Raw genomic sequence first — 27804 nt, forward strand, 5'->3', positions numbered from 1 at the left:
CTGGGAGAAGTACCAATTATTATATTTCATTTTTTTCTTAACTTGTAACATAAACTTATTTTTGTACAAAACTTACGTTTCTATGTTTATTTATACAACTCGAATGTAAGTGATGAAAAATCATGTAACATTTAAAAAGGTATATCCATCGTGGTAAAATTTTAAAATAATACTAAAAAAGAAATTAAAGATGAACTCAGATTCATACAACAAGTAAATATTGAAAAATCTATATTCAGTTTTAAAACTGTTGACAGATTACAAGTCTCAGAGTACTGTTAAAATTAGATCAGGTTGTTTTCGACCAAAATATGCTGATGTAGAGACCCCTTAACTTTTTTAAGTGTAGTAAAATATCTTAAATACTTTTTTTAGAAACAGTTACATAAAAAATAAATTTTTATTGTATTATATATATATTAATATATTGTGACATTTTTTTTCAAATTTGGAAAAGAGTTGTAAGGATTATTAGCTAGTACATTTTATTAAAAAATAATGTTAGTAACAGAAGTAATATCTACTTAATAATTAGTTAACATTTATTTAAAAAAAAAATCATAAAATGTGTGTTAAGGTATCAAATGTTGATATATATTAATTATAGCGAAGGCATTACAGTTTTGAGCTATTCACTGTGATACTAAAAACATGCTTTTTCATTCCAGCCAATCGATTATAAACAACATAAAAATTATAAAAAACATAATATTTTAATATATTATTTCACAAGGTGTTGTGAATTCCTAAGCGGAATATATCATGAGCACAATAGAAACTATTACCAGCTGGTTTCAGCACAAATACTTGATTGAACTGATGAACTGGATCTTCATCACACTATTAAAAAAAAACAAGTTTATATCAGTATAATAAATAAAAAAAATCCTTATAGTTCCAATATTACCTGTAGACGACCCAAGACGTTTATTAAAATACCTCCATCGAACATGGGTTGAGAGTCCACAGAAGTTATATCTCGAGAAATTTTTTGAAATGATAAGCTCTAAAAATATAATATTTTTAAGTATATAAATAATAAATAAATATTGTACAACATGATACACATTATTTTTATTCCTTTTTATGTTACTTATTTATAATAATGTACTTATATGTATGATTGAGTTATAAAAAATAAAGTAATATATATACACAAGTCATGCATGAGGTTCTTTGATGAGGAGGAGGAGAGTATTCCCTATTCACTCACACAATTTGTTTTTTTTTTCGACTCAATCAGTACTTGGTTTTCGAATTTTTGGGAAATTTCAAATGTGCGAAAAAAAAACCCGTCATTAAATAGTTTACGTCATGATATGGCTGTTGTTTACAACGATTGTTGCTATGTAGCTACTAAATTATGTGTAACAGTATCGCATTACATTTTTAGCATTAAAAAAAAAAGCATCACACAAATTTTCAACTGACCCTCGACTTAAAACTATATTCATGTTAAAAATTACTCATATAAAACCTTTTTGGTTTTGATCAAACAAAAATTATTTTAAGTTTTTATATTTCTTGATTGCCAGTAGCCAGATTTAGAGGGGTTGGGGTGAGGTAACTTAATAGTAACATAAACATTTAATAATTATGGACGGGAGGTGAAGTGCGGTTGAGTAATGCGTGCAGATAAAAATAATACTACTCGCTACCATTACTCCTGTCTTAATAATTTAATCTGTTATTAAAAATAAAATATTGATGATACTAAAAAATGCAATTCCTTAAGGTTTTAATTTATCAAGTTATGTTAAGTCTATACTGGTGGTAGTTCTAGAATATATCAATAATATGTAATAACACTAGATATCGTTAGACAGCATTACACAGAAAGCTGACAAGACACCATATTTATTAGTTTATTATTGCACACCTATCTAAATTAATAACAACAATTTGGAAAAATAATTAATAGCGATAAATAAACGAATTTTAGATAACTTACATTAAATTTTTCCATTATTTTATTTGCACCCTGAAGTGGAACGCCTTCAAATGACATAAATGATGTTTCTGGCTGTTAAACATACAAATAAATTACATAGTACCATTTGTTATTATTTAATACATTGAAACATTTCATAATGGTTAACTCACGTTGTACATTGTCACTAACGAGGCCCTCTGGGCCGCGTCATCGAACATTAGATAATATTGTTCAACGAATCCTTTACCGATGGCTTCGTATTGTGGATTTAATGCCATGATTTGAATTTACACTATTAGCTGGCGTTGGCGCTTAAACACGAAGAAAATGCATAGAAAAAGATCCAAGAAAGTAGTAAAATTAATAAAAATGGTTTTAAAAAATCAAAAAGTGATTTGGGTTATTTTCACGATGCGATAGACCGATAGACGTTATATTATTTTGCTGATGGTTTTTTTTTTAACTTGTACCGTGGTTGCAGCTTTGTACGGTATTGATAAGAAATAGCCAGCAGCAGCTCCGGCCGGATAAAATATTATATTGTTTATCATCTAAATCCCCTCCTACCATGACGGTGTTCGGTGAGTGAGTGAGTCATGCAAGGCATGACTTATTATGGTGCAAGCCAAGCAAGGTTTTTAGATTATAATCTGTTAACATTGCTGTAACTTGTAGTGAGTAGTGACTAGTGGCGGTCGGAATTCGCATACGGAGGGTTGGAAGGTCCGTCACAAAATTGGTTTCACGAGGGTTACCCTCAGTAAGCTCCTCGACAAAAACACTACTAGGGGTACCAACTTATATAGTATACTATTGCACGATTATTGCTCGTGTATTCGTTGCAGCTGAGCAGCCAGTATCGTATTTTAAGAAAAGGAAAACTTGTGCACCAACCAAATACCAATGTACTATGCAAAATTCTGAACGCCCATTACCAATTTGTTAGAATAATAATTGCTTTTATTATTTTTAGAATTATTAGGAATATTAACAAACCATTCTCCTTTTTTTTTTAAAAAATAAACATACTTGGAATTCACTTGTTTATAAGATGTCAAATCTTACATTTTAGGTATAATAATAAAACATATATATAAATTCATTAGTTATAAGACCAAAAGCCTATATTATGTTTTATTAAAATCAATTTGACTCAAATAAGTTAAGTAATTTGTTATATAAGAGCGTACATATATTTTAATCTATATAAATGTAATGCGAATTTACAACGGAGATAAGTTAGTCTGAATAATAATTAGAATATAACATATTTTGTCTTTAGGATTTATATCTTTAGGGTTTTCAATTTTTATTTTTATTACTATCGAGTTATTTAAAAGTTGTGTACAGTGTAGTGTGTTATCACTTGACTGTTGACACTAATTATTATTGCAAATTTGCAATGTCTAATCTTTTTTTATAATCTGACTCTAGCGAAGTGGAATATGATCAATAGTATTTTTTAAAACTAATTGTAAGTCATAAGTGCTTAGTACACTATAATGAATAAAATTATGTATAATTTTTGGGGATACGTTTTAACACCTAGATAACACAACATTTACTTTTTGGTAGGCTAAATTTATGGATTTCTTAAAAGTAATTCTCTTCATATTTATATTTTAAATTTTAATGGCATTCTTAACCGGGAGTAAACACAGATTATATGAAAACCAATTGTTCATTCGGGATGTTGATAAACAAATGAGCTGATAATGTCTTCGCCGAAACCACGATTTAAGATAGATTCTATTTTAAATCGTGGCCGAAACTAATGCAATATTATAAAAACATTTTGTAAATTGAATAATCGTGTAGTTTATACACGTCACTTCCCTATTTATTAAGATAAATCCTTAATAAAAGGGGGTATAGAAAATGTTTTGCAAAATGTAAAATTTAAAGGTTACAATGTGTTGTGTAATTATTAATTTTATTTTTCTAAAAATACCGTCGAGAAACCTAGTTAAAGTTCTCTTTTAAATGGTATCAAAATTATTTTTCTATGACCATTTCGCTTGAACCTACACCTTTTTGCCAAGTCATCTTAAGTCTTAAGAGATAGCGTATAGAGCTAACTACTGCGTAAAATATAGGCCAACTGTAAAATTTAAAAAAAATGTAAATTACATTTATAATATCTATAATATTCACAAACTACTTTCTCGTAAAAACATAATTTTTAGTCTCTCGAGTTTAACGCTTCCCAAATTTAAGAGACCTAGCTAAGACTTAAACCTCTGGCCTCTAAATTCTAATAATCGGCTATATATAAAAAAAAAATATATAGTACATAATTGATCCCTTACAATCATGAGCCCTGAAGAAGTGTTCCTCTTTTCAACAACGCAAATTCCATCACAGTCAGCTAAAAAAATTTTAATGTTTAAAAAATATTTTACAATCTTTAAAGCCAGAAAGTTAAAAGTTTTACAAATTTCTGTTTGAATATTAGGAAAATTTTTTAGTGATTTAACAATAATTTGTAAAAAAATGTAATAGTCATTAAAATTCTAAACAAAAAAATATTAAGTTATATTTTCATACTGTCTGGGGTCCAAATAACCAAATAGGTTATGTATCTAATACAACATTTGTTGTAAATCATAGAAATATGTTTGTTGTCATTTTGAGGTATTATAAAATTAATAAATATAAAACTGTATTTATTTACTTAAGCTCTATCAACTTTTGAAATTTAAATGGTAATGTATGTACTTAATTTATGCTAAACCAACTGGTCTACGTGTGTCTATTAGCACTTTTTTTATTGCAATTTAATTATCCAAGACAACTTGGACGTAATATTAGGTAAAATGAACGTAAACTCCTCAGTTGACAATGAAATATAACAAATTTATTGCTCCCATATCAAAATAATTTTACAATTATAAAAGGTATGGGGATTTTTAATGAAAAAAAAACCCAAATGTCGTTCTTACTTTGTTATGTTATATTAATCATATGAAAATAAAAATAAAAATTCTTCTTTTGGAAATTTAATGATGCTAGAACACATATTATACGATTTTATTCACAAACTTGAAAATATTTTTATAAATCAATTTCCATTAATTTAAACAGTAAAACAAAAGCAAATCACATTTAACAAAACAAACAACTATTATTCGAGAATAAGTTAATAGTTATAAGACTAACCAGATACCTACAATAACAGTAGCTTTTTAAATTTTAAAATAATATGGATTTTAATTTAGTTTGTACAGGAACAAAGAAATTTTAATTGTTTTAATTTGAATTAAAAGTTCAATGTTCGTCTAATTACTACATAGTATGATGATTGTCGAAATTAAAGACAAAAGGCAAATTTAATTATAATTTACTTCATACCTCCACCTTAAGCAGTTGGATTAAAATGTTGATTTTGTTGCGCTCATGTAACTGCGAATGCTTTATTTTAAAAATACATAACACAATAACTATAAAGTATTAATTTTTTAAAGTACATAAAATAATACTGATATAATTATTAATAGAATTGTTATAAAGGCCGTCTTCTTTGTTCATGTATAATTTATAAGAGAACATAAAAAAACTATATCGGAGGAAAGTATAACAAAAAAAAAAAAAATTATTTGTAAAAAAGGTCTATATTAATTATTTACAGTTTATATCACGAAAGTTAATTAAAATGACCATATACAACAACATCAATTTTACAAGTACAATGCAAATAAATTTTAAAAAAATGATTAAAATTACAATATACAACAAAAAACTATACAATGAATTTGTACAATATAAATATTCTGGTGCACCAAATATTTATACAAATTTGTCATTTTCAATTTTATTTATTTCAATTGATCTATACATATTACATTTGTTTAAGAGTTATTTTTGCACCATAATACATAAATTATTATATTATGTATACAGAGTATTTTCTATGAAGAAAAAAAATAAGTTTAGCAGTCACAATTTTCACACGAATCAATCAAAATTAAATATTAAGTTCTGTTTTAAATTTTAAAAAAAGAAAGTATTATTAATTAAAATGTAAAAACATTTTTTTTACCGTTTAAAATTATTTCTTAAAAAAAAAAAAAAAAAAATGATCTTAGATATCATTATCTTTAACATAAAAGAGCTATTATTTACGACAATAATGGTAACAGCCTACATCTAAGATTTAATTACAGAATTTTTTTATCCCTATTTTATACATACATATAATATATATGTATATATATAAATATATTTAAATTACGTAGTGCATAATGCAATTTTACGTAACGATTTTAACAAATCATCAATGTGATCGACAAGGAAAATAAAAAATATTAATTACGTCACCAGACAGTTCAATATTGTTAATTTCATTTATATTAAAATTAAATTAAAATCAATAATTTTCTTTGAAACAAATTTTTATAATGAACAAAAAATTCTATAAATATTAGTCTGTTAATAGTAAAAATGGATAGGTAATGTAAACCACATCTCGTAAAAAAAAAAAAGTTTTTAATTTTAAATACTTTTTTAAGGTATCCACCACATATCAAGTTGTGCGAGGTGTATGTGAATTAGGCGATGAAGGTATTGTTAGAACAGTTGGTTGCTGTTGTTGTGGAGCCATGGATACAGCAACAATAGAACCAGGCTGTCCTGATGAACTTTGAACACGTAACTGACCTTGACGAACAGACATTGGTTGCCCTTGTTGAAATACCACCTTTAAAAAATAATTTTAATAAAGCAAATACAATAAATCAAGACAACGATAAGGCCCGATTTCACCAGCGAGGCTTAATCAGTCAATCGCGGTTAGCTGTTAACCGTCTAAAATTGGCTGGTTAAACGGACGGCAAACGGCTAATACGATTACACCAATGATTTGAAAATCGGGGTTTTACATAATATGAGTAATTAATTTAAGCTGATGTATAACAGTTGTGTATAAATTAAAAAGACATTTTACCTGAGAAAGTATATTAGGAGAATGGCCAGTTGTGCCAGTCGTTTTAAATACATTACTCAAGGAGCATGGCTGAAGTGAAGAGCGTACACCTTCTAAACCAACACCAGATGTAGTTCGTAATGTTTGGACTGGATTAACAACCTTAAAAATAATATTTAATAAATACAAAAATATAATGAACTTATCTATTGAACAATGTGACTAATTAACATTATTAATGTTTTATAAAAATATAAATACCTGAATTGCCTGTTTTAATGATGTTTGTGTTGTTACTACAGGTAAAACCCTCGTAAGTCCAATATTAGAAGACTGACCTTGACTTTTTGCAATAACATGAGATATTACTTGGCCACTACTAGAATTGGACTGCATTGCTGTTATATTTGCACCAGACACCTGTGAATATAAAGTTCAATATAATTTATCAACAACCTTTATTTTGTTTCCAAAAGTAAAAAAAACTTACATTGACATTCTGAATATTTTGCTGCTTCATCATAGTTTGTAATTGTTGCATGGTCATTGTACTCGGGACACCTTTAGACTGCACTATAAGTTGTGTTGGTACTCCAGTTTTACCAGTAACCTTTCATAGCAATGTATAAATAATAAGGTTATAAAATAGATAAAAATAAAATTATTTACCACAACTTGACTCAGCTGAGTAACTTTTTGGGCTGGTATTTTGCGATGGGCTAACATGGGCTGCTGTTGAAGAGTAAGATGTCTGAATTGTTGTTGTGGCGAATTGATGTTCTTTGTAGAAGCAGCAACTGTCAAAGCATTTTTAGAACCGGCAGAAAGCATTAAACTTTGTATGGATGTCTTAACTATTGACGGACCCGCAGACGAAATTGTGGATTGAGCTGACCCTGTTTGGGCTTGCTTTTGTTGAAGTAGTTGATGTCTTTTAATGAAATTTGTTACATCAGTATCAGTTATATTCCTAGTGTTTATTGTGGTTTTAGGCCGAACGTTAACTGTGGTTGGAGTTTGAGATGTTTGGACGGGTATGATATTGGCAGTGGAAGTTTTGGTAGCTCTCGCGCTAACCATTTTAACTTGTTGTTGTCGAGCAATATTTTGTTGCTGTTGACGATACATTTGTATTTGGGACTGAGTGATAGTTTTGTTCATTGTAGTGACTAAAAAAATATAAATAATACATTAAAAAAACACAAAATTAGGACTGTTTTATTGTTTTAGCAATAACACGATCATAAATTAAATATATTTTAGATGGGCAATGCCTGTTTGATGATTTAATACTTTTTTTTATTATTATATAAAAGTTTAAACTTTACGAAATCCTGAAATCCAGGTATAATGCTTTAGATTTGAATATTAGTGTTGCTAATCTATAATTCTATCGATTTCTTAAACCATAAACCTAATCTGTACTTTTAATTTCTAAAACCAGTTTAAAAACCAAACCATTAACTATTAGAAAAAAAACCCCAAATTTTAGAAACCAGTTATAAAACTGATAAATTACAAAAACAATGATTAAAACCTACTGTGATAAATAATTAAATATATATTGTTCTTCTTTATTTAAAATTTTAATAATATTGTACGATAATATTCTATTAATAATATTATTTAATATATTCTACAATATAACCTCCAAATATATTTATCAAACTATTTACATACAAAGCAATGATTTTTGTTAAGCGGTTTAATTTTGTTTTTTTTTCAAATTAAAAATCAAACATATAAAACCAAATTGACCAAAACAAACAAATTTTTTTTAACCATAATTAATATTTTATAATATAATATATACCCTTTCCAGTAGTTGAAGAAGCCTGAGTTACTATTGAAGCTTGAGTAAAATTTAACGCTCGTTGAACAGCAGCTGAATAATGAACAGACATTGGTACAACTTTAGGACTTGTTTGTGGTATATTTTGTACATTTGAATCCTGAAAATTGTATCATATAGCACCACCATATAAACACTAAATACGAAGTTGTTAATACTTGAACGATTGAAGGGGAGGTCATAATTATACGGTGTTGAGTAGCAGTTGAAGGTCTAATTGATGCAGGGCTAACAACGGCTGTTTGTGTTGAAGGTAAGGAGTTTGGCAGCTGTATGGATTTTACAGCTTGTGGTTGCTGTTGTTGTAATCTAATGGATGCTGGTGATTCTGCTAGTTGTTGCTGCTGTTTTTCACGGATCATACGATCTGTACGGCGACTTATAACTTGCATTGGTCCCAAGGGTACATTGTAGTCCACATCATAGTTCTCTTTCAATATATTAATATGACTAGCATTCGGAATTAATGGTGTATTGGCTGACTGACTAGGAGTGGATTGGCTATTAGTTCTGCAGAGAGGTTGTCGTTTAGCAGCTACAGATAATAAACCATTAAACCTCGATATAAGTAGCTGAGTATGAGTTCGGTTGCCATCTGATGTATAAATTTGAGATGTACGTAAGCCACGATTGATTTTCTAAAAAAACAAAACAAAAGTTTTTAAATATTTATCATACTGAAGTCCTATTATAAGTCATATTATTTACTTTTTTCTGTTTTTTTAACAACTGTTCTTGCAACATACGGCCTTCTTCTCGATTTATTATAACAGATTCGTAGCTAAAAAAAAACCTTGTTAATTGATTTATAAAGATCAATAATTTACTTTTAAAATATTAAAATTAAAGTATAATTATTTTGAAAAAAAACATTTGTATTTAGAGGTTGCTGGTGGACATTTTATAAGTGTTCCCAATGACATTTATAACTATTGATTTTCATAAAAACGACATCAAATTTTCATGTGACATTTTTACAATCCAATCAAACATAAAAATCATACATTTATATGTCTTTTGATTGGTTAAAAATAAACAGTATTATATTATCTTAAATAAGGTTCTTGGAAAACTCGATTATCGTAATATCACAAAATACTTTTTGTTTCCAGATTTTTGTGGATTTATATGTTTGTTTGGCTTTTTACTAGAAAAAATTTCACTTAATGGTAACTCAGTTGAGTTAATCATCTATAGAAATACTTAATAATTACTAGTACATCATCGATATTATTGTAAAACATAATTTATGAAATATAAGTTACAAAACCATTATTTTATTAGAAGAATATCTACATAGTCTCTGTAGGACCTAAGATCCTATTATATATAAGGTAATGTAATACTTGAATTAGTGTGTTATTATAGTTAAAAATGTCATTGGTACGCTTATATATATATTATTATTATTTAAATAATATTATAACATGTATAAATTAATTTTTACCGATTTTTGCATTGTTTAGGAGATCTATAGACACGTGACATCATATTGACTAGCTCAGAAACTAAATCCCAATTTGGCGTGTGGGCTGGACATAATATCACTAAGTTTAATGTCATTTCTTGCACTCTTTGAACAGCCTATAACAAATAAAATATGATTACTTTTAGTAATTGATACTTTAATTCAGAATATCAAAATTAATTTTATACTAAATACCTGCAATAATGCATAATCCTCATGTATGAGCCAATCTGGAACATGAGCAGGTTCTTGTACCGGTCGTGCTGGTAGAGGTGGTTTAAGACTGGCCAGAGTCATGGTCATAGGTCTATTAATGCCACGGTACCGTTGTATGCGCACGTCATTTCGCATCTTAAGTAATGCACCAGGAGAACGGTCAAACATTGATCGAGGTAGATGAGGGAAAATATTTTCATTTGGCCGCCATTCTCCAGCACTATTATCACGAGTACTATAAACTGATTTAGGGTTTGCGGACAATGATCCCGGTATACAAGAACGATCTAAAAAATAATATAAATATATTATGCATCATGTTGTTAGTTAAAACAGAATCAAAAAATGAAATGTACATACTATTTATAAATGCTACATCAGTCCTTGGTCGTTTTCGAGCAGATGGCACAGGAGGAAGTTGAGCTTCTGTCATGGGAACATGGGAATATTGATTGAAATACAATTGATCATGATAAAGCTCATCCCCTGACCAAGGCCCAAGTATCAAATTCTTAAAATTTAAAAATTAATGATTAACAAAAAATTAAGTAAATTTAGTTTTCTAAAAAATTACTAACCTTAGGTACATCAGATTTTTTTGAACCAAGATTGGGGTAAACAATCTATAAATATATAACAATACATTTAAATGATAATATAAAGTACTATAATAATTACATAGAATGGATTTTGATGATAAAAAAAATTTAGTTATTAAGTGAATGTGACTTGTACATCTACCACTTTTTTCGATTTACTAAGGTGTTGAATACACAATTTTTTTTGTCAGACTCTTAGTTTAATACTAAAACTTTGGTGTACTTTATTAGCACAATGTTTTTAATCCTATTTTTCTTCATAATTATTAGTTATGAAGTACTCTTCTGTTATGCCTTTGCTAGTCTAAAAATGTTTGTGGTACAAAAAATAATATTATAAGACGTCAATTTTACAACAGAAGCTTTTTTTCATACAATGTTATAATATTTTTCATGTGTGAACATCTTTATGTGCGGTATAGGCTAGGAGTAAATCAGCATAACCGTTACGGATGTAGTAGTTACAGAAGTAATTTATGACTGTATGTTCAGTGACCACAGCAGACACCAACTCGGCGTTCTGTAAGTTGAAGGAAAAGCAACCCATAGAAGGGCTTTTTATCGTAATAATGCTGCTGTGTTTAAATATTCTTGGCCATACTGCGGAGAGTGGCTGCTTAGACCCTAATACACTCAATTGTAATCTATTTAACACCTTGCTACCTTAAGGCATAAGAGTAATAACACATGTCTGGCGTATTTTGGCAGCTTAAATTAGAATCAAATTATTGTCACACGAATGATCAAAAAATAATTTGTATTATGATAATTACATTATTATTAGGTAGACTTTGTCTATATTGTGACATATTGCCAAACCAAGTATACAAGGTAGTAAGTAATAATAAAATAAATAGAATATAAAAATTAGTACAAGTATTTAGGCAAACAAAAAAGTTGTACCATAATCGGAATAATGTACTTGAGTAATAAAATTTAACCAATTTCATCAATATTGGGGCGTCAACTAATTATACAAATAGGATAGAAAAGTAGAAAAAAAAACTGAACATTTAAGCCATGATAAGATCAACAACTCTTTTATATTTTTTAATGAGGAATTTCTAATTAAACTATAGTATGATGTTAACACACATCCAGTGAGTACTGCTGCGGCTCACTCAATTATTATTATTATAGTAATAAAATAGAGAAAAGTGATTTAAAAAATTACTAAAGGCCTAGTAGAATATGAAAAAGCCATTACAAAGAGCTGTCAAGCTAGCTTCAAACTAATGGCGTGCAGTGTGTAATATTGTTTTCTATGAGGTTCCACCAAAGTATTACAACTAAAAACAATATAGTAGTTTTATACCTGTAATAACTAATATATGGCATATAAGTGTTTATCTAAAACACCACAATATGAAAGGACTATTCAGTAATTTCAAGATTAAAAATGATGAAATATAATTAAATTATATAGCAATTCCGCTAGTTCAAAATAAAAACAAAAAAGCCAGTACAGAGGAGTCGGGGCAAAGTGGGGATGAAACATATTGAGTCACCGATCTACAGAAATTATTATAACTAAAAGTGATAAAATCTTTTTCAAATAAACTCTGGTGCAAATCTGTATATATAACATACAGACTTACAAATATTGATAAAAGCTTTGTTATGACAATAATGTACTTATAATTGTATTTTTAGTATTAAGATGGATACCATTAGGTAGGGTTAGTCATTTGACTATAATAATTGTTTCCATTGTTAACCATGTATCGTAATTAAAAACTTAATAAAAATGTTTTTTCAGATACCTGTTTGACTGTTGATTCTCTCTCACACAACAACCTAGAAATTTACTACGGTCAGTTAATTTTTTATGGTGTTTCCTTAAAAAAATCAAGTTTATCTACAGATTTTTGAGAAAATTGGATAATTTATCGCCCCACTCTAGACCCATCTTCAGTCTAGTTTTAAGACTTACATTTTGACTTGGAATATCCCCCCAAAAAATGTGAATCACAAAACTCGGCAACAAATTGTCAAATTGTTTTCTATACACTCTTTTTTTTTTCTACTCAATAATATAGAAAATGTTTTTAATCCTCTGGTCTCTCTTAGCACTGCAAAGGGACTCTCCCCTCTCACCATACCAATTTTAGGGAAAATCGCCAAAAAAAAAGGTATTTTAACATGGTTAACACCCTATAAATTCACTAGTTAACCAAAATTTGTATGGAACTTTATCAGACATGCCTCAATTTACAAATAGTCTTAAATACTCCCCACGTGAAGGAAGATTTTCCCCCTTTTTTTAAATATATAACATCTAAAATTGTGCTTTATATATGAAAGCACAATTTTAGAATTTAAGACCTCAATAGACACAAGATCTAATATATACACCTGTGCCACATTAACCAAACATCCGTAGTACAACTTCATATATTACAATATTTGCCGAAAACCACTAAAATGTAGATATTGAATTCATTTTTAGGTGTACACTGAACAAATTTGAATTTTAGTACATTTTCAATCATTTCATTGCCTATTCATGTAGTGGTTTACATTTGATAAAGATAATAGTAGTATGATGTATGAAAATGATAAAATTTAACATTTCAAATGATTTGTGAATAATGAACTTCTTTTGCAAAGTGTACAGTTATTAATGGCTATTATACTTAGTCAGTATTAATTTCATTGGAAATTAATTGTTCATAAATATAGATCTTGCACATTCACTAAATATGAAATTACTGAACCAATTTATTTGAAACTTGGTCAAAAATCAAACTACTTTTTTCTCTCTTCAATAGAAGTTAAAACTACAAAACAATTGATAATTTATAGAACGTGAGCTTACTATAGTTAAGTGAAAAAATTTAAAACTATGTTAATGGAAATTTTTGTTTGCACCTACATGAAAATGTATATTTAAATGATTTTTACAAATTTTCCTCTTCAAATTTTGTAGTAAGTTTAATAATTATTAAAGCTTTTTCTAATAATAGAAACTATAAAACTATTTTTAATTCAAATACTGATAACGAAATGTATTAAAAAATTGGAATCTGAATATATTATTTTTTAAGTGTGTATTCAAATAACTCCCACCACAATTTTTAATAGCAATTGCTTTAAATTTTGAATAAAAATATGTCTGCATTGATTAAAAATATAATTACATTTGTAAAGAATAATATGCATAAGATCACAACAGTTTGAGACATTAAGTGTATAAATTATTGTATAATATTAAAATCAAATATTATTACAGTAATTTCATGAAAAACTGTTGTATATTTGTATTTTCTAAGTATTGATTATTGATTAGATGTGTACATTTTGAATATTTGTAAAATCTAGAAAATTGGAATTTTTATAAATATAGAAATATCTTGATAACCAAAATGGCTTTTATTAAATTGTGTTTTACACCAGTGAAATTGATTTAAAAGGATCATATATAAGAGTCATACATCCCTCAAGTCGCAAATACTAAATATCTCTGCACCATATTCATATTTTTGGATTCGGTTATTAAGCATTTAAGAATGTATAATTAGAGAACAAAAAAAATAGTAATTTTAGAAAATATTAATGTAATTAAAATTTTTAAAAATTGTAGTAAAATCGATAGAAGATCAATATAATAGTTTAACTAAAAATATGAATTAATCCAGTAAATCCATATTGTCAATAAGTTTTAAAAAAAAACTTATTGACAACAATGTTTAGTGACTAATCATTACCATTTGACATCAGTAACAACTTACACACTAGTGGTCCAAATAAAGGTTTTTGGATAAATTAACGTTTTAGCCATGTAAATCCGTTCGATAAGAGTAACAATTAGTAGTAAAATGTGTTACAATCTTTAATTGAGCAAGTTGAAATCAGAACTTACATTTTTCAGAAAAACCGAAAAATCTGAGGCAGGATTAACCTGGACAATAGTCATCTGGTTATTTTTAAGGTTGAAATTTTGATAAAAAAAATTAGAAAAATATATGACTGAAGAAACCTTCAATATCAGACCTCACAGAACACAATGAAAGATGTTAGTCTTGATAAATCTAGCATGTTTTGGCGTTTTAAAACTAATTGACAACATATTTGGATTAGTCTTCAAAAATCCTATAAGACATTGCTGAAAACTCATATTTCTATTTTTTTTTTTTTTTTGGATCATGTGAGATGATCACAGCCTACTCATCTGTATTTTCTTTTCTTCTCATTTCTTAATATATAAATTACGATAATACATAAATGTACATATAACTTATGTTTCATTTATCTTTGAATGAAGATATATGATAATAAACGATTATCTTGCAGACAAAGTAGCTATTCTTTATCGTATTTTAGGGAAAAATTCGCACTCAAACAAGTAGAGAAAAGATACCCTACAAAAAGCCGAGAATCTTGTGCTCATTTGGAACTGGTTTGTTGAGGTAAAAAAATTCATTCAAAAATCCTAATTCATGGGTTCACAGATTCGTAATCCAGATATTTAAATTTTACTAACATTATTTGTATTTGATCTAAAGTATTCATTTTTTAAAATATATTTTTATTCTGCAGTAAGAAGGGAAAACAAAATAATAGCATTTTACTAATTTTTTTACCCCCTCTGTGTAGAAGCTAAAATGTTCTATAAATATACTGATATTGACTTCAATTTATAAAAAAAAAAATAGTAGGTAGTACTAGCATCGATATTTAAATGTATATGCACATTAATAACTGTTCATTAAATCACTTTCATCATATCATCAGAAGTCTTCTTCTCTTGCTCTCTGTGCGATTGGATGTTTTTCTTTATTTGTTTCAGATAGTCTCGTTTGCCAGTCCCGTTTGGACTGGCAAGGAGGGGCTTGTGTTTTGGTGACAACCTCTATGCCAGACCAAACAAAAAACGATCGGCTTCCCTTAGTTTTTATAACAAAATTAAAACAATACAGTTAATTTAAAAAAATAAAATAAAATTTATCATCAGGAGTTTAAATTTTAATAAAGTTTAAAAAAATCTGAAGTTAAATGATAAAAAATTCATTTTAAGACGCACTGCGAGAGCTAGAGAAGAGTATGCTTCTAATGAGGGACACCAAAACAGAGCCCAACCTTGTTGAGAAGCTATCGAGAAACATAAAAGAAAAACAACCATAACACATAGAATTATTATATTTTTTAATCATATAATATATATATATAAAAAATGTTCACAATTGTTTACAAAATTAACTCGTCCTGTGTTAATAACCAAAATGTATAAATAAAAAAAAATTCTCTGTTGGGAGACAATAAAATAAGTTAATGACAAAATGTTTTATAAATGATGCTATTTTATTTTTGGTGTGGTCTAAGACCATAACTGCCTTTCTTTCTTAAATTAGTTCCTACTTTCTGTAATTTTTTATTTTGTCTAGATTTTTTTTTATTCTTCATGGGTCTCCCTACATTTTTAGCTGTAATACTATTTTGTTTTTTAACCTGAAACTTATTTATGAATGTCAAATCCTCATTTTCGACTTCGTCCTCTTCATCGTCAGAATCTGGAAATTTACGCTTCTGATTTAATCTTTCTTCAGTACGTTTGGCAGCTTCTTGTTGTTCAACTTTCCATTCCCGCTTCTGATGTTCTAACTCAGCTTCAGCTGCTGCAATTTGTTGTGCAGCCCAATCCATATCAGAAGATTCCACGTATGACATAGCCCATTTTTCTAAGGGTGATAACTGTAATAAACAGTAAAAATTACTACATAATTACATAAAAGTATATAATAAGCATTAGTTTTAGTTAAAACAAAATACAGTAATTAAATTAAGGAATGAATATATATATATATATATTTAAATATGTTAATTCAATCAATCTAAAACTATTATAACTATAAGCTAAAACTCTTTAAAACTTCATTAATACCAATTACGAATGTATACCTGTTTCTCAAGAGCTTGAACTTCCAAATCTGCTTTACTAAGTTTAGTTGTATCATTTTGATCATCGATTGGGATCGCTTCATCAAACTCAGCTAAATCTGCAACAGCTTCTTCTTTAGCAATTTTAGCAGCTACTACATCAGTTTCATCTTCCGCAGCCGCAAGAGCCGTTTCAAATACATTGATTGCATGTCTATCTCCTTCGTTACTATTATGAGATTGCGTAAATTCAGACACCAGGGTATGAACACTTTGTTTTTCATTAACTTCAAAAAGTTCTTGAATTGTTGTCTAAATAAATTGTTATTAATTACATTATTAATAAATCAAAACTTGCGAACAAAAATTAAAAATACAGATAATAAAACAATATTAAATTATGATGCTATTTGGTACTTACAGATTTGAAGAATGAAGCAGTAAAATTTCCACCTTCTATAGCTAAATCACCCAAGAGTCTTTTTTGGTTGGCCTTTTTAAGAATATTCTCTTCAATAGTCTTTTCACTAATTAATCTATGATAATACATAAAACAAAATGTGATATAAACAGGTAAATAATTATGATAGGCCTATAAATTACCTGTAGATGTGAACATCTCGAGTTTGGCCAATACGGTGGCAACGATCTTGAGCTTGGGCATCCATGGTAGGATTCCAATCGCTGTCATAAAATATCACAGTATCGGCTCCAGTAAGATTAATTCCAACACCGCCCGATCTTGTAGATAATATAAAACAGAAATATCTCTTATCTGCATTAAATCTCTCCATTAAAAGCTAGAAAAAAAACGAAAAAAAAAACCGATAAATAGGTATTAAAAACACATTTTTTAGGAATTTTACCTGTCGTGTTTCTACTTTAGTGGTACCATCAAGTCTCAAATATATGTACCCATGATAGTTAAGAAATGCTTCCAGAACATCCAACATCTTAGTCATTTGTGTAAATATTAATACCCTATGATGACCAGCTTTTAATTTTCTTAATAAACTATCTAACGACTGAAGTTTACCACAGTCATATTGAATAAGTCTTTGATCTGGAAAAAGAACGCTCATGGCTGAAATAATTGGATGCAATGTGTTGAGGGTTGGTTTAAGGTTGTTTTCCAATAAAGACGCATCATCTTGAGCAAGACTGAATTCTGTTTTAGGAGATCTTCCTTGTACTGCGGGTACATATACAATAAACTGTTCAAAAGAATCACGTAATTCTTTCATTCGACTATCGACAGTCTTCACAGTATCTGATAATGCAACAGCTGTCATATATGACATACGTTGAATGTGTGCAGAATATTGGGAACTAACAGATAACACATTATTTGAGCCGAGCCAAAGCCAAGGATTTCGTTCTACAGAATCAGAATTTCCGACATGACCAGACGATGTATCAAACCGTATGAAGTCTCGTAGATCTCGACCATATACAACATTAGTGGCACCATCAATTCTTTTATTGTTTATTAATGATATTGTTTTCATTTTCAACTGTCGCCGTAATTGTCGCTTTTCTTCTAGCTTTGGCTAAAATAAATAAAGCATAAATTCAGAAATTCGAAATAAAAATATAATTATTTTATAAATAATTACAATGTAGAAAATAGTGTTATCAGTTGGCTCCAATAAATATTGTTTTTGTTTAGATGAACAAATGTTGGATTCTTTGAACATTTTTGATGAATCAGTAACATCATTCATTTTTTCTAGTGATAATTCATTGGCAACTAAACTACTATTTGAATTTGATTTACCTAAAACATTAAGTAATTGAAATTAATACTAACATGTACATTTTTAGCATAATTTAAGTAAACAAGTAATATGGACTATATTTTATGGAACAAGGTTCTTGACTACACTGAAAATAACAAACTTAGTTTGTTAACTTAACTAAGTTAGGCAAAAACGACATTGCGGAACTACAAACTTCTATCATGAAGAATAAAGTATAGAAAACAAATGCCACATTAACTGTATGCTTCATATTTACTAGTCATTATAATCTTATAATTACTAAATTATCACATAAGAAGCAGAGTAATATAGCATTGGTGCAAAAACTCGTATTCAAAAACAAGAATACTTATTGATCTACAATGCAACATGAATAAATACAAAAATAGCTTTTGTTTATGGCATATAACAGCTTAAAGGTAAAAAAACTTGACTTTAAACAATCCCTATTTACTGACTAATTAACCATTAAATTTACCAATGATTTGAATTAAAAATAGGATGTAATTACTTCCGAATAAAAAGTACATAAACAAGTACAGTATGAATATTAGAAGATCGAACTTAAAGAGTTTAACAATATGAAAAATAATTGTTAACATTTCATTAAAGATTAACCTACTATGACTAATCTGACTTGACCAATGTTCATTCTCGCAAAAATAAAAGTGCTTAAGCAGTTGAAATATTAGGAGATCCTAACTCCATACTTATGGTATGAAACACAATTTTTGAGATGCTAATTGTAAAACTAAAGGTGTTAAGTGGGTCCATACCGCTAGACCAAAATACTGGCAATTAATACTATTGAGATTCTACAAACAAAAGTTAAGTCTGATTTCTTTAGAGCAGTTAAGAAAAAAGGCCATTTTTCAATTTAAATTTATTAGTAAGAATAATTTAAGACAATTTCATTTTTTCATACTTTAAAAAATTAGGTTCAATTATCAGCTTCATAAAAATAATATACTGAACATTAATTTGACTAAAATGATTTGCAACACCCTTCAGCGAAAATTTCAAGTATAGTTACCATTCAATTTTGTAGAGGAATTTAAGAACTGATTCGTGCGGGTCTGATTTGTCTTTGTTCGATTTTTTATCACAATTGAATCATTTCTATTTTTTAAGTAATCATTTAACATATTGAACTTGGGAACCAACGATGTAATATCTGAAAAAATAACAAGTTATAAGCATTGCATTTTTAATTAAAAAAGAATACTTTTTATTTTTTACTTGACAAGGCTGGATTTTTTGATATATTACTGCCAACAGATTTCAATTTTAAATCTAAAGAACACAAGAACATAACGCATTTATTATAAATATTACATAATTTGATAAAGTTTAATAATTAAAACGAACCCTTTAATCCTTTTTCAGCTAAAAGTTTTACAATGGGCATGTTGTGTTTAAGTTTAACGTTAACAAGTTTATTTTGAGAACTAGACATATTGATCTGAAAAAAAAAATATTTTTATGTACCTGGAGCGATTTTGATTAATTATATCATCATACCTTTGAAATGATATTTAAGGTTTTAGGCAACTTCATGTTAAAATTCATTTTAATTTTAGGAAGTTTAGTTGGGGAATCAGGCAGGGAGTCCACTTGATCAAATACACTACTTGGTAACTGGTAACGTTTTAAGCGATGGGCAGCCCATGCACTCATGATTCGCTCTAAATGAGTGAACAGCAAATTGACTGAACTTAAATCAATTTCCTATTGTAAAAAATACACCAATAGATTTTAGTAACTTACTATTAAAACAGATATAATTAAAACTCTTATTAATAGTTACATTAAATGGATTATACTCCAAAATATTGAAAATAGAACGAGGAACCGAGTAAGTAAGAGCTTCCATTTGAAACGGAGATATAGTTGGGCGAGGTTCAAATAAATTAGGGTGATTGCAGACTTTTCTTAGCTGCATTAAAACATTTATGACACTCAACATGTTTCCAGTTGCAAGAGTTTCTTTCGTTCTAAAAAAAAAATATATATATAAAAGCCATTACACATACAATTTTGATTAAGCATTAAATTTACTGAAACTCACTTAGCACGAGACATGAAATCATCATAAAGATATCTTTGCCTTTTGGATAATCTGCACATTACAATATGCTCATATTTCTTAGGCAATTGTTTTTCAACCTCGCATTTCAGTCTTCTAAGAATAAATGGTCGAAGAACCTTATGAAGCTTTTTTATAATAGTTTCATTATACTCAGCATTGCCTTCAATCATTCCCGTTACAGGGTTTGAAAACCATTCTTTAAACTCTCGATGAGACGCAAAGAGATTGGGCATCAAGAAATGCATCAATGACCATAATTCCATTAGGTTGTTTTGCAAAGGAGTTCCAGTTAAGAGTAATCGTCTTTCCGACTGAAAATTTAATAGGAGTTGCCACCTTTGCGATTTGAAGTTTTTAATATTTTGGGCTTCATCCAAAATTAAATACTTCCATTTTTTTCTGCGAAAACTTTGATGATCAGTAATTACCAATTTGTAAGATGTTATACAAATATGGAATGTATTAGGTTTTGTCCAGCCTGTTCTTTTTATTTTACGCTCTTTCACAGACCCATAGTAAGTGAGTATTTTAAAACTTGGACACCATTTTTTTATTTCCATTTCCCAATTAAGCATTACTGAAGTCGGAACTACAATCAAATGAGGACCCCAATCTTCTAAAAACATTTAAGATAAAAAAAGTATAACCATGTTTAAAAACTTCAAATAAAGTTTAATAAAATATAATAAAGTATTTGTCTTACCCTTTTCACAGGCTAAATGGGCTAGTAAAGCAATAGTTTGAATAGTTTTCCCAAGACCCATTTCATCAGCTAAAATGCCATTCAGATTTTGTTCATACATCGTAACAAGCCAATCAAGTCCTATGTGTTGATATTCTCGCAAGGTATTTCTTAACAAGAATGGAACTTTCGTCACAACCTAAAAAAAAAAGTATACATTATTTTATACATTTTATTTAAAGTAAACTTATCAAAAGCTATCATGAAATCAGGCAACTTACACTTGTTGAAGACAATGTGTTTCCTTTAGGTTGGATACTTTCAGCTAAGGCAGTTACATCATTAATTTCTTTATCAGCATTGCAATCACTTGTCCCATTGAGCTAAAAAAATTAGATATTTTGAACTTAGTTTCTATAAAATATAGAATATATTATATTAACACATACAGAATGCATCACAGTGATGACAGATTAACATACATTTTATATGCAGTTCTGATACACCTAAATACATAAAAAAAAGAGAATCTGAAATCTATGTCCTACAAGGATCATAGTATATTGAGTATATTGCAGGAAATATCTTGGAAAACGTAATTTTTGAGTATTAATTTCATGGCAATTTAGAAAAGACATTTTTTTTCTGATGAAGCACAAGTTAACCTTTTAATGCCCATTTTTGCAAATATGAAACATGTTAGTTATATTTTTATAATCATACTCTGTAATATATAAATATCATAAAGAGTTGTTTATACACTTTGTTATTAAATAAAAAAAATATGTGAACTTTCAGCCCTTAACTGTTAAATCTTACAATTTGATAGCGAGACTTACTCTGAACTACTCATAAATCTATAAAAACCTATTTGTGACGTAAACACGTAAATAACGGATAATTCAAAATTTCAATTAATACTCACCATTTTACTAGGAGATCTTCGCAATAGATATTTTAAGCCAACATCTTTTGAAGTTATTTCTTTATTAGTAGAACTATCAGAAGCATGACCTAAAAGACACAAAGTTTAAACAATGATTCACTGAAAACGTATTGCATTTAAACTTACTGCTTTCATCATCATTCTCCTCATCTTCGGTATGGCTTGATTGCTCTATTTTATTATTTGGTAAGCGCACGTTGTACATTGCTAATATCTGTTCAATACTCATATCATTTTCAGCCTATAAAATTGATTCATTTTTTTAATTGAAATACTTAAAACAAAATTACAAATTACTGTATTACATACATAAGGACACTATGTTATGTCCACGTGACATTTTCTATTTAGAAAGAATGCAACTTAAAATTAAGTTGTAACATACCTCTAACTCAGCAATTTCTTTGGAATGATCAATACGGCCTTCTTCTTTTTCAGCAAGTTGCAATGTTTCTTCATCATCACTCCAACTACTATTTGATGCTTCAAAATCTTCATCTTCACTTTTTTCACTAGAAGGTTGCTAAAAGAGTAATACATACATATAAATAACTATAATTAACCTCCAAGTGCTCGCATTGGCTGTGTTAACACCACAACTTTTGGTACTTTTTAAATACAGAAATTAAATGACGTTGTAAACACCACAGCATGAACGCCAAAGAGATTTTTTGAAATGAGACTGCTAGAAAAGGAGTTTAATAAATAGATAATTTGAAAATTACGTTACCTCTTCCTCTAGTTCTTTGGCCCGCATTTCCAAATATCCTTCTGGTAACTGATCGACAACGTCATTAATAGAGAATTTAGATTCTTTTTTCAGCATATCAATTTCTTTCTTACGTTCTACTTCATTAGTATTATTTTTTTCATCTTCTTCAATAGTTTCTTCATCATCAGAAGACGAGTGACTAGGATCTAATTTTCCTGATAGTTAATAAGACATTATTTCATTAGCACAGTTAAATTTAGTTGAATAAATAAAATAAAACTTTAATAAAACATTTACTTTAGCATATAATACCACACTATCAATACAATAAAAATAAATTTAAAAAAAAAGTCGAGAAAAGTCTATATTTTCAAATTAATGCTTTATAGTACTATTATTGCAATTTGTTTTTCTTTTAATTCAAAATTAAAATAGAACCCCATTTATAAATTAGCATTGAATTGGATTATCCACTTACCATCAGAAGTCATCATAGAAGAATTTTGTAATGGTATAATTGATGAATTGTTAGCAGACTTCTTTAAACTTTCAGCTACTAAGGTTGACATTTTTTCAGTTTGATCAACAATAAAATTTAAATGTTCATCAAGTGCAATTTTTCTTTTTTCTTCTAATTTAGTAGATTGTTTAAATTCAACCAACTAAGACAGATACAAAGTAGTTCTTATTTGTGTTTAATGATAAGTGCAAGATTTTAAGGGAAAAAAAGAATATACCTTTTCAACATTACTCCAAAATGTTTTTACCATTTTTGCTATGAAACCAGTAATTCTTCTTTGATGCATCTCAGAAGCTTTTGCTGCTTTTTGAGCTTCTGTTTTTTTTTCATGGAAATATTTTTTAACCATTTTAGCACACTAAAACACATCAAAATTAATTTAAAAAATGACCAAAATTAATTATCCTATTAATACTATAACCAGAACACTTATAATTACTTGTTTAGCAGCTTTTTTCTTCCATTTTCTTTCTTGTGCAAAATCAGTAGCAAGCCACTGCATTTCTTCCAAGAGATAGTCATGGTGTGCTTTATTTCTAGGTGGTTCATAAACTTTAGGCAGTCTTCGTTCACTCCAAAGACCATCCCGTTGAAGTTGGTTTATTTTTTGAATAATTTGGGCTTCCTAATTTTAAATAAAAAAATAAAATAAACAAATTAATTTAATGCTAATTATATTTTCATAACCGTTACCCAATGTATTTTTGGTATTTCCCCTTTAATACTTTATCGCTCATTCTGAACTACGACCAATAAGACCTCTTAAAATATTGACAAATTTTACAAACGAAAATGCTAATTACCTACATAATTTTGCCCTATCTAGCAACAAGCTCTGTGACCCAATTTAACATTAACCCTTTAATATTGTGTAATGTTTAATAATGTGACTTTCGATTTACTAACAAAATTTCTCTCTTTAGTGTGATTACACAGAAATATTTCAACCTTACTGTATACTTCCCGCTTCCATACTAGTTGAAGTATTTGTCTAGTTTTATTTACTCTCACTAATTATTATGATTCATGGGTTAAATATAAGTATTTCTTCATATCTTCACATTCTATCCACCTCTAAATCTTACATATTCAAATTCATTTTCTTTCAGAACAGTGCATAAAGTACGAGACCAATTAAATAAAATAATATTGAAAATTAACAAAGTATACTAACCCATTTTACTCTTTCTACAACTTGATCAGATTGATTTTCATTTGACTGCCGTAGTGCAAGAGAGAAATTGGGATTATCTTCAACAGGAGAGGTAGAAGGAATTATTTTGTTAGATTCTAAATTAAAAAAAAAAAAAAAGTTTACATTAAAATGTTAAAAATATATGTTATGAATGCGTTAAAACTTTCGTGGATTGATATATTACTTGAGTAAGTTTCGGATATATCCACGTCACTAGTTTCGGACTTTTTGGACTCTTTGCATAGTCCATCTTTAGAGCGATAGTGGTCTCGACTGTTCAACTGCCGTGACCATACTGTCACAAACGTCGGCATATAACTAGTGACGTGGATATATCCGAAACTTACTCAAGTGAAAAATATGTGTCTTTAAAAATAGCAGATTTAGTTTTAAAAGTAAATTACTTGTAACCGAAACTGGAATAGGTGTTTCCTGTGGTTCGGATGATTGCTTTTCCAACCACACTTTAAGTTCAGCGAACGGGTCACCAGTAAACAAAGGGTCATCACCACATTTAATATTAGATTCAGACCAAGGATGTAAGTCATTGAATACTTGTTCAACTTTTTCCGGTAAGAAGTCGAGAAAATTCGGCAATGATTGTACTTCATCCAATTCCAGTTGGGATTGAGCAAGCTTTGCACGTACAGTTTCCATTTGTTCAAATACCATTTCACAAGTACGTTTAATTTTAGCAGCTGTGCACATTTCCATTGCTTCAAACTCTTTAGCAGCTTTATAATAAACAATGAATAAAAAATATAAGTATTTTAGGTATAAAATTATTCAAAATTCATGTACTTACATTCAGTGGAGTATTTTCGCTTTCGAGAAAGCTGATTTTTACAATCCACAGAATCATCATTGTCTGAAGTATAGGTGGTGTTCTCGACATCATTTGTGGAACCATTTACACCAATAGGATTATCACAATTGTTTGGTATAAGTTTTACACCAGTTGTCACCTATGGAATTCAAATTTAATAATGATTAACTTTAAAAAAATAAAATAAGTATAATAAAATATGACAATTACTAGAATTTTATTACATACCTGATGGTCATTTCCATCAAATTTATTATTTTTGTGACAATCAATGGTCCCAGCTCCCAGTTGGGAAGCAGTGGCCATAAATGATTTTAAGTTTTGAACAATTATTTATTGCGTTTGAATTATCCATTTAGTTCTGCTATAACAAAAATATATTAATATTATAATATAATATACATAAATTACCAAATAAATAACAACTTATCATGCAAGTTTAATAATTATCATTGATATAAAATTCTCACATTTACATAATTAATATGTACCTTATTATATGATACAAAAACCTAATTAAGGAATAGTCATTTTTTTAAAAAGAAAACAAAAAATAACCTATTATTTTTATCATAAGTTATAAGACTATAGGGCATCACAAAAAGGAAGAAATATACAATTCTTAAAACCTTGAACCTTAAATATTAATATTATTTGAACATTATTATACAGTAACTTTGTTTTTTTTATGTACAATTAATTTTTTTGAACTTGTAAATGAAACTGTAGAATAAATAATAATATATTTTATATTATATAATTGTTTAAAAATATATGGATGAAGTATAAAAAGTAAATTGTTTTAATGGTTATCGATACACTAATTAAAAGTAATTTTAAGATTTTTATTGGTATACTTATCTCATTATAGTAGTAAATCATTGAAGACTAATATATGAATGAGGTTTTTAAAACAATTGTACCTACTTATCAAGGCTTTAAAGGATATTAAAAATAAATAAATGTAGCTACTGGTATATAACCATGCAACTAAAAAGAGATGATGTGTTTTAAAAACCTAAGTATCTTACAATTCAATTAAATAAACTATGCAATTTAATAAAAAACCTAGATAATTATTATCAATACTCTAATGATAAAAATAGAAAAATACCAAATATTGATACAAACCATACTTCAATTTTTACAAAGTTATATCAGTAAACATTCTAATATTGAAAATACATTTTGATAAGTGTATAAGATATGTGACATAAATCATTTAAACCAATAAATAAAAATATGTTTACATACACAACTTTCAAATCTTTTGAGGTAAATATCAAAGTTCTGAAGATCTTTAAAGCCAAATTTAAAATAAAAAAATGTAAATAATAAGCACATGTCGGTCGATTATGTTATATCCTTGGCTAATAGTTATAAACAAATCATTGTATTATATGTTTTACGGTTATACATATTGAAACAACTGACGTTTAACAAATTAACCAGTGTTTTAGTAGTTAATTATTCCATAATTTTATTGAAAAATTAAGTTTTTTTAGTATTATCGTAAGTTTAGAGGTTATGTTATGAAAACAGAAACATAATATAAATAAATAATAATAATAATAATAATAATAATAGGCGGGATAAAATAATTGATAAAACGCACAGGCAACGAAATTAATAATATTAGAACGTAAAATCACCACGAAAATCACGTTCGTCACGAAATTAACAAGCATTTCAAACGGTCGAACAAATCAAATAATACATCCACTCTGGAATAACGGAAGGAAATAGCGGGTCGGCCATTTTGTGCCGGATGAAACTGTGGGATGCTTACCAAGATCGAAGCGATTGCCCTCCATCGGTCGCAAGCCATTATACAAGTCCGTTTAAACGGTAACGACACATTTGGTGCACGCAACAATACTAGAACACAGCGCGAAATACACGATAAATTTCATATTCGTTTATCTCGATGCGTTAAATACTACTAAGCGTTTTGGTAAGAACTACTCGGCAAGCGAGGCACACAACAATATGGCGTCTGGCCGCGGTCGACTACGAGAATTCGCTGTTTAGTGGGCGCAGCTAGAACGGGCTGGTCGAGAGTGAGCGGCAATCGCCTAACAGCAAAACAAAACAATAAAACCTCACTGCGCGTCTGGCTCGGAACAATAACACAATTGCAGTGTCGGCAACGTTATTCATTGTAATAACGCGTCGTCCGCCTTCGTATTCCCGCCAATTTTTGAAAAA

General features: G+C 28.4%; 2 protein-coding genes across 4 annotated transcripts; both read right to left on the minus strand.

Annotated features, from left to right (window-relative positions):
• Positions 1 to 566: 566 nt before the first annotated feature.
• On the minus strand, positions 567 to 2423 carry LOC126837887 (probable nuclear transport factor 2). Its single transcript, XM_050571852.1, has 4 exons — positions 2104 to 2423; positions 1952 to 2023; positions 908 to 1006; positions 567 to 840 (listed from the first exon to the last, which is right to left on the minus strand). The coding sequence occupies exons 1-4, from the start codon at positions 2209 to 2211 to the stop codon at positions 727 to 729; spliced, it is 393 nt and encodes a 130-aa protein (XP_050427809.1). The 5' UTR covers positions 2212 to 2423; the 3' UTR covers positions 567 to 726.
• Positions 2424 to 6197: 3774 nt separating this feature from the next.
• LOC126839245 (helicase domino) lies at positions 6198 to 27666 on the minus strand. Of its 3 annotated transcripts, none has more exons than XM_050574428.1 (38): positions 27386 to 27666; positions 25825 to 25957; positions 25576 to 25735; positions 25175 to 25504; positions 24750 to 24865; positions 24015 to 24200; positions 23793 to 23933; positions 23534 to 23717; positions 23074 to 23270; positions 22729 to 22866; positions 22470 to 22584; positions 22323 to 22411; positions 21679 to 21780; positions 21419 to 21596; positions 20695 to 21331; positions 20434 to 20620; positions 20148 to 20354; positions 19995 to 20088; positions 19866 to 19919; positions 19660 to 19800; positions 18483 to 18643; positions 17733 to 18416; positions 17470 to 17666; positions 17288 to 17402; positions 16888 to 17178; positions 16438 to 16680; positions 10969 to 11013; positions 10751 to 10901; positions 10370 to 10677; positions 10154 to 10290; positions 9415 to 9487; positions 8865 to 9344; positions 8668 to 8806; positions 7524 to 8023; positions 7345 to 7464; positions 7116 to 7274; positions 6876 to 7016; positions 6198 to 6629 (listed from the first exon to the last, which is right to left on the minus strand). In XM_050574428.1, exons 2-38 carry the CDS (start codon positions 25900 to 25902, stop codon positions 6456 to 6458), a joined length of 7452 nt encoding a protein of 2483 aa, XP_050430385.1. In that variant the 5' UTR covers positions 25903 to 25957; positions 27386 to 27666; the 3' UTR covers positions 6198 to 6455. The 3 variants fall into 3 exon arrangements, with proteins under 3 accessions (XP_050430385.1, XP_050430386.1, XP_050430384.1); XM_050574429.1 differs by having other exon boundaries at positions 20695 to 21328; positions 25825 to 25960; XM_050574427.1 differs by having other exon boundaries at positions 25825 to 25960.
• Between the last annotated feature and the right edge of the window lie 138 nt (positions 27667 to 27804).

Source organism: Adelges cooleyi, unplaced genomic scaffold (assembly GCF_023614345.1).
Source record: "Adelges cooleyi isolate 19-005CV unplaced genomic scaffold, UGA_ACOO_1.1 ACOO_flye_CR_arks_rails_tigmint_CR_PRNA_30, whole genome shotgun sequence".
NCBI lineage: Eukaryota > Metazoa > Arthropoda > Insecta > Hemiptera > Adelgidae > Adelges > Adelges cooleyi.

What these genes read in the sequence shown, in the direction of transcription:
- LOC126837887 (XM_050571852.1), bottom strand. Translation starts at nt 2,211, where the DNA reads ATGGCATTAAATCCACAATACGAAGCCATCGGTAAAGGATTCGTTGAA. An exon ending in CGTTAGTGACAATGTACAAC is followed by an intron (nt 2,024 to 2,103) that starts GTGAGTTAACCA and finishes TATGTTTAACAG; the next exon opens with CCAGAAACATCATTTATGTC. An exon ending in ACGTCTTGGGTCGTCTACAG is followed by an intron (nt 841 to 907) that starts GTAATATTGGAA and finishes TTTTTTTAATAG; the next exon opens with TGTGATGAAGATCCAGTTCA.
- LOC126839245 (XM_050574428.1), bottom strand. Translation starts at nt 25,902, where the DNA reads ATGGCCACTGCTTCCCAACTGGGAGCTGGGACCATTGATTGTCACAAA. An exon ending in GCGAAAATACTCCACTGAAT is followed by an intron (nt 25,505 to 25,575) that starts GTAAGTACATGA and finishes TTTATTATAAAG; the next exon opens with CTGCTAAAGAGTTTGAAGCA. An exon ending in CCTCCCCTTCAATCGTTCAA is followed by an intron (nt 8,807 to 8,864) that starts GTATTAACAACT and finishes TACAATTTTCAG; the next exon opens with GATTCAAATGTACAAAATAT.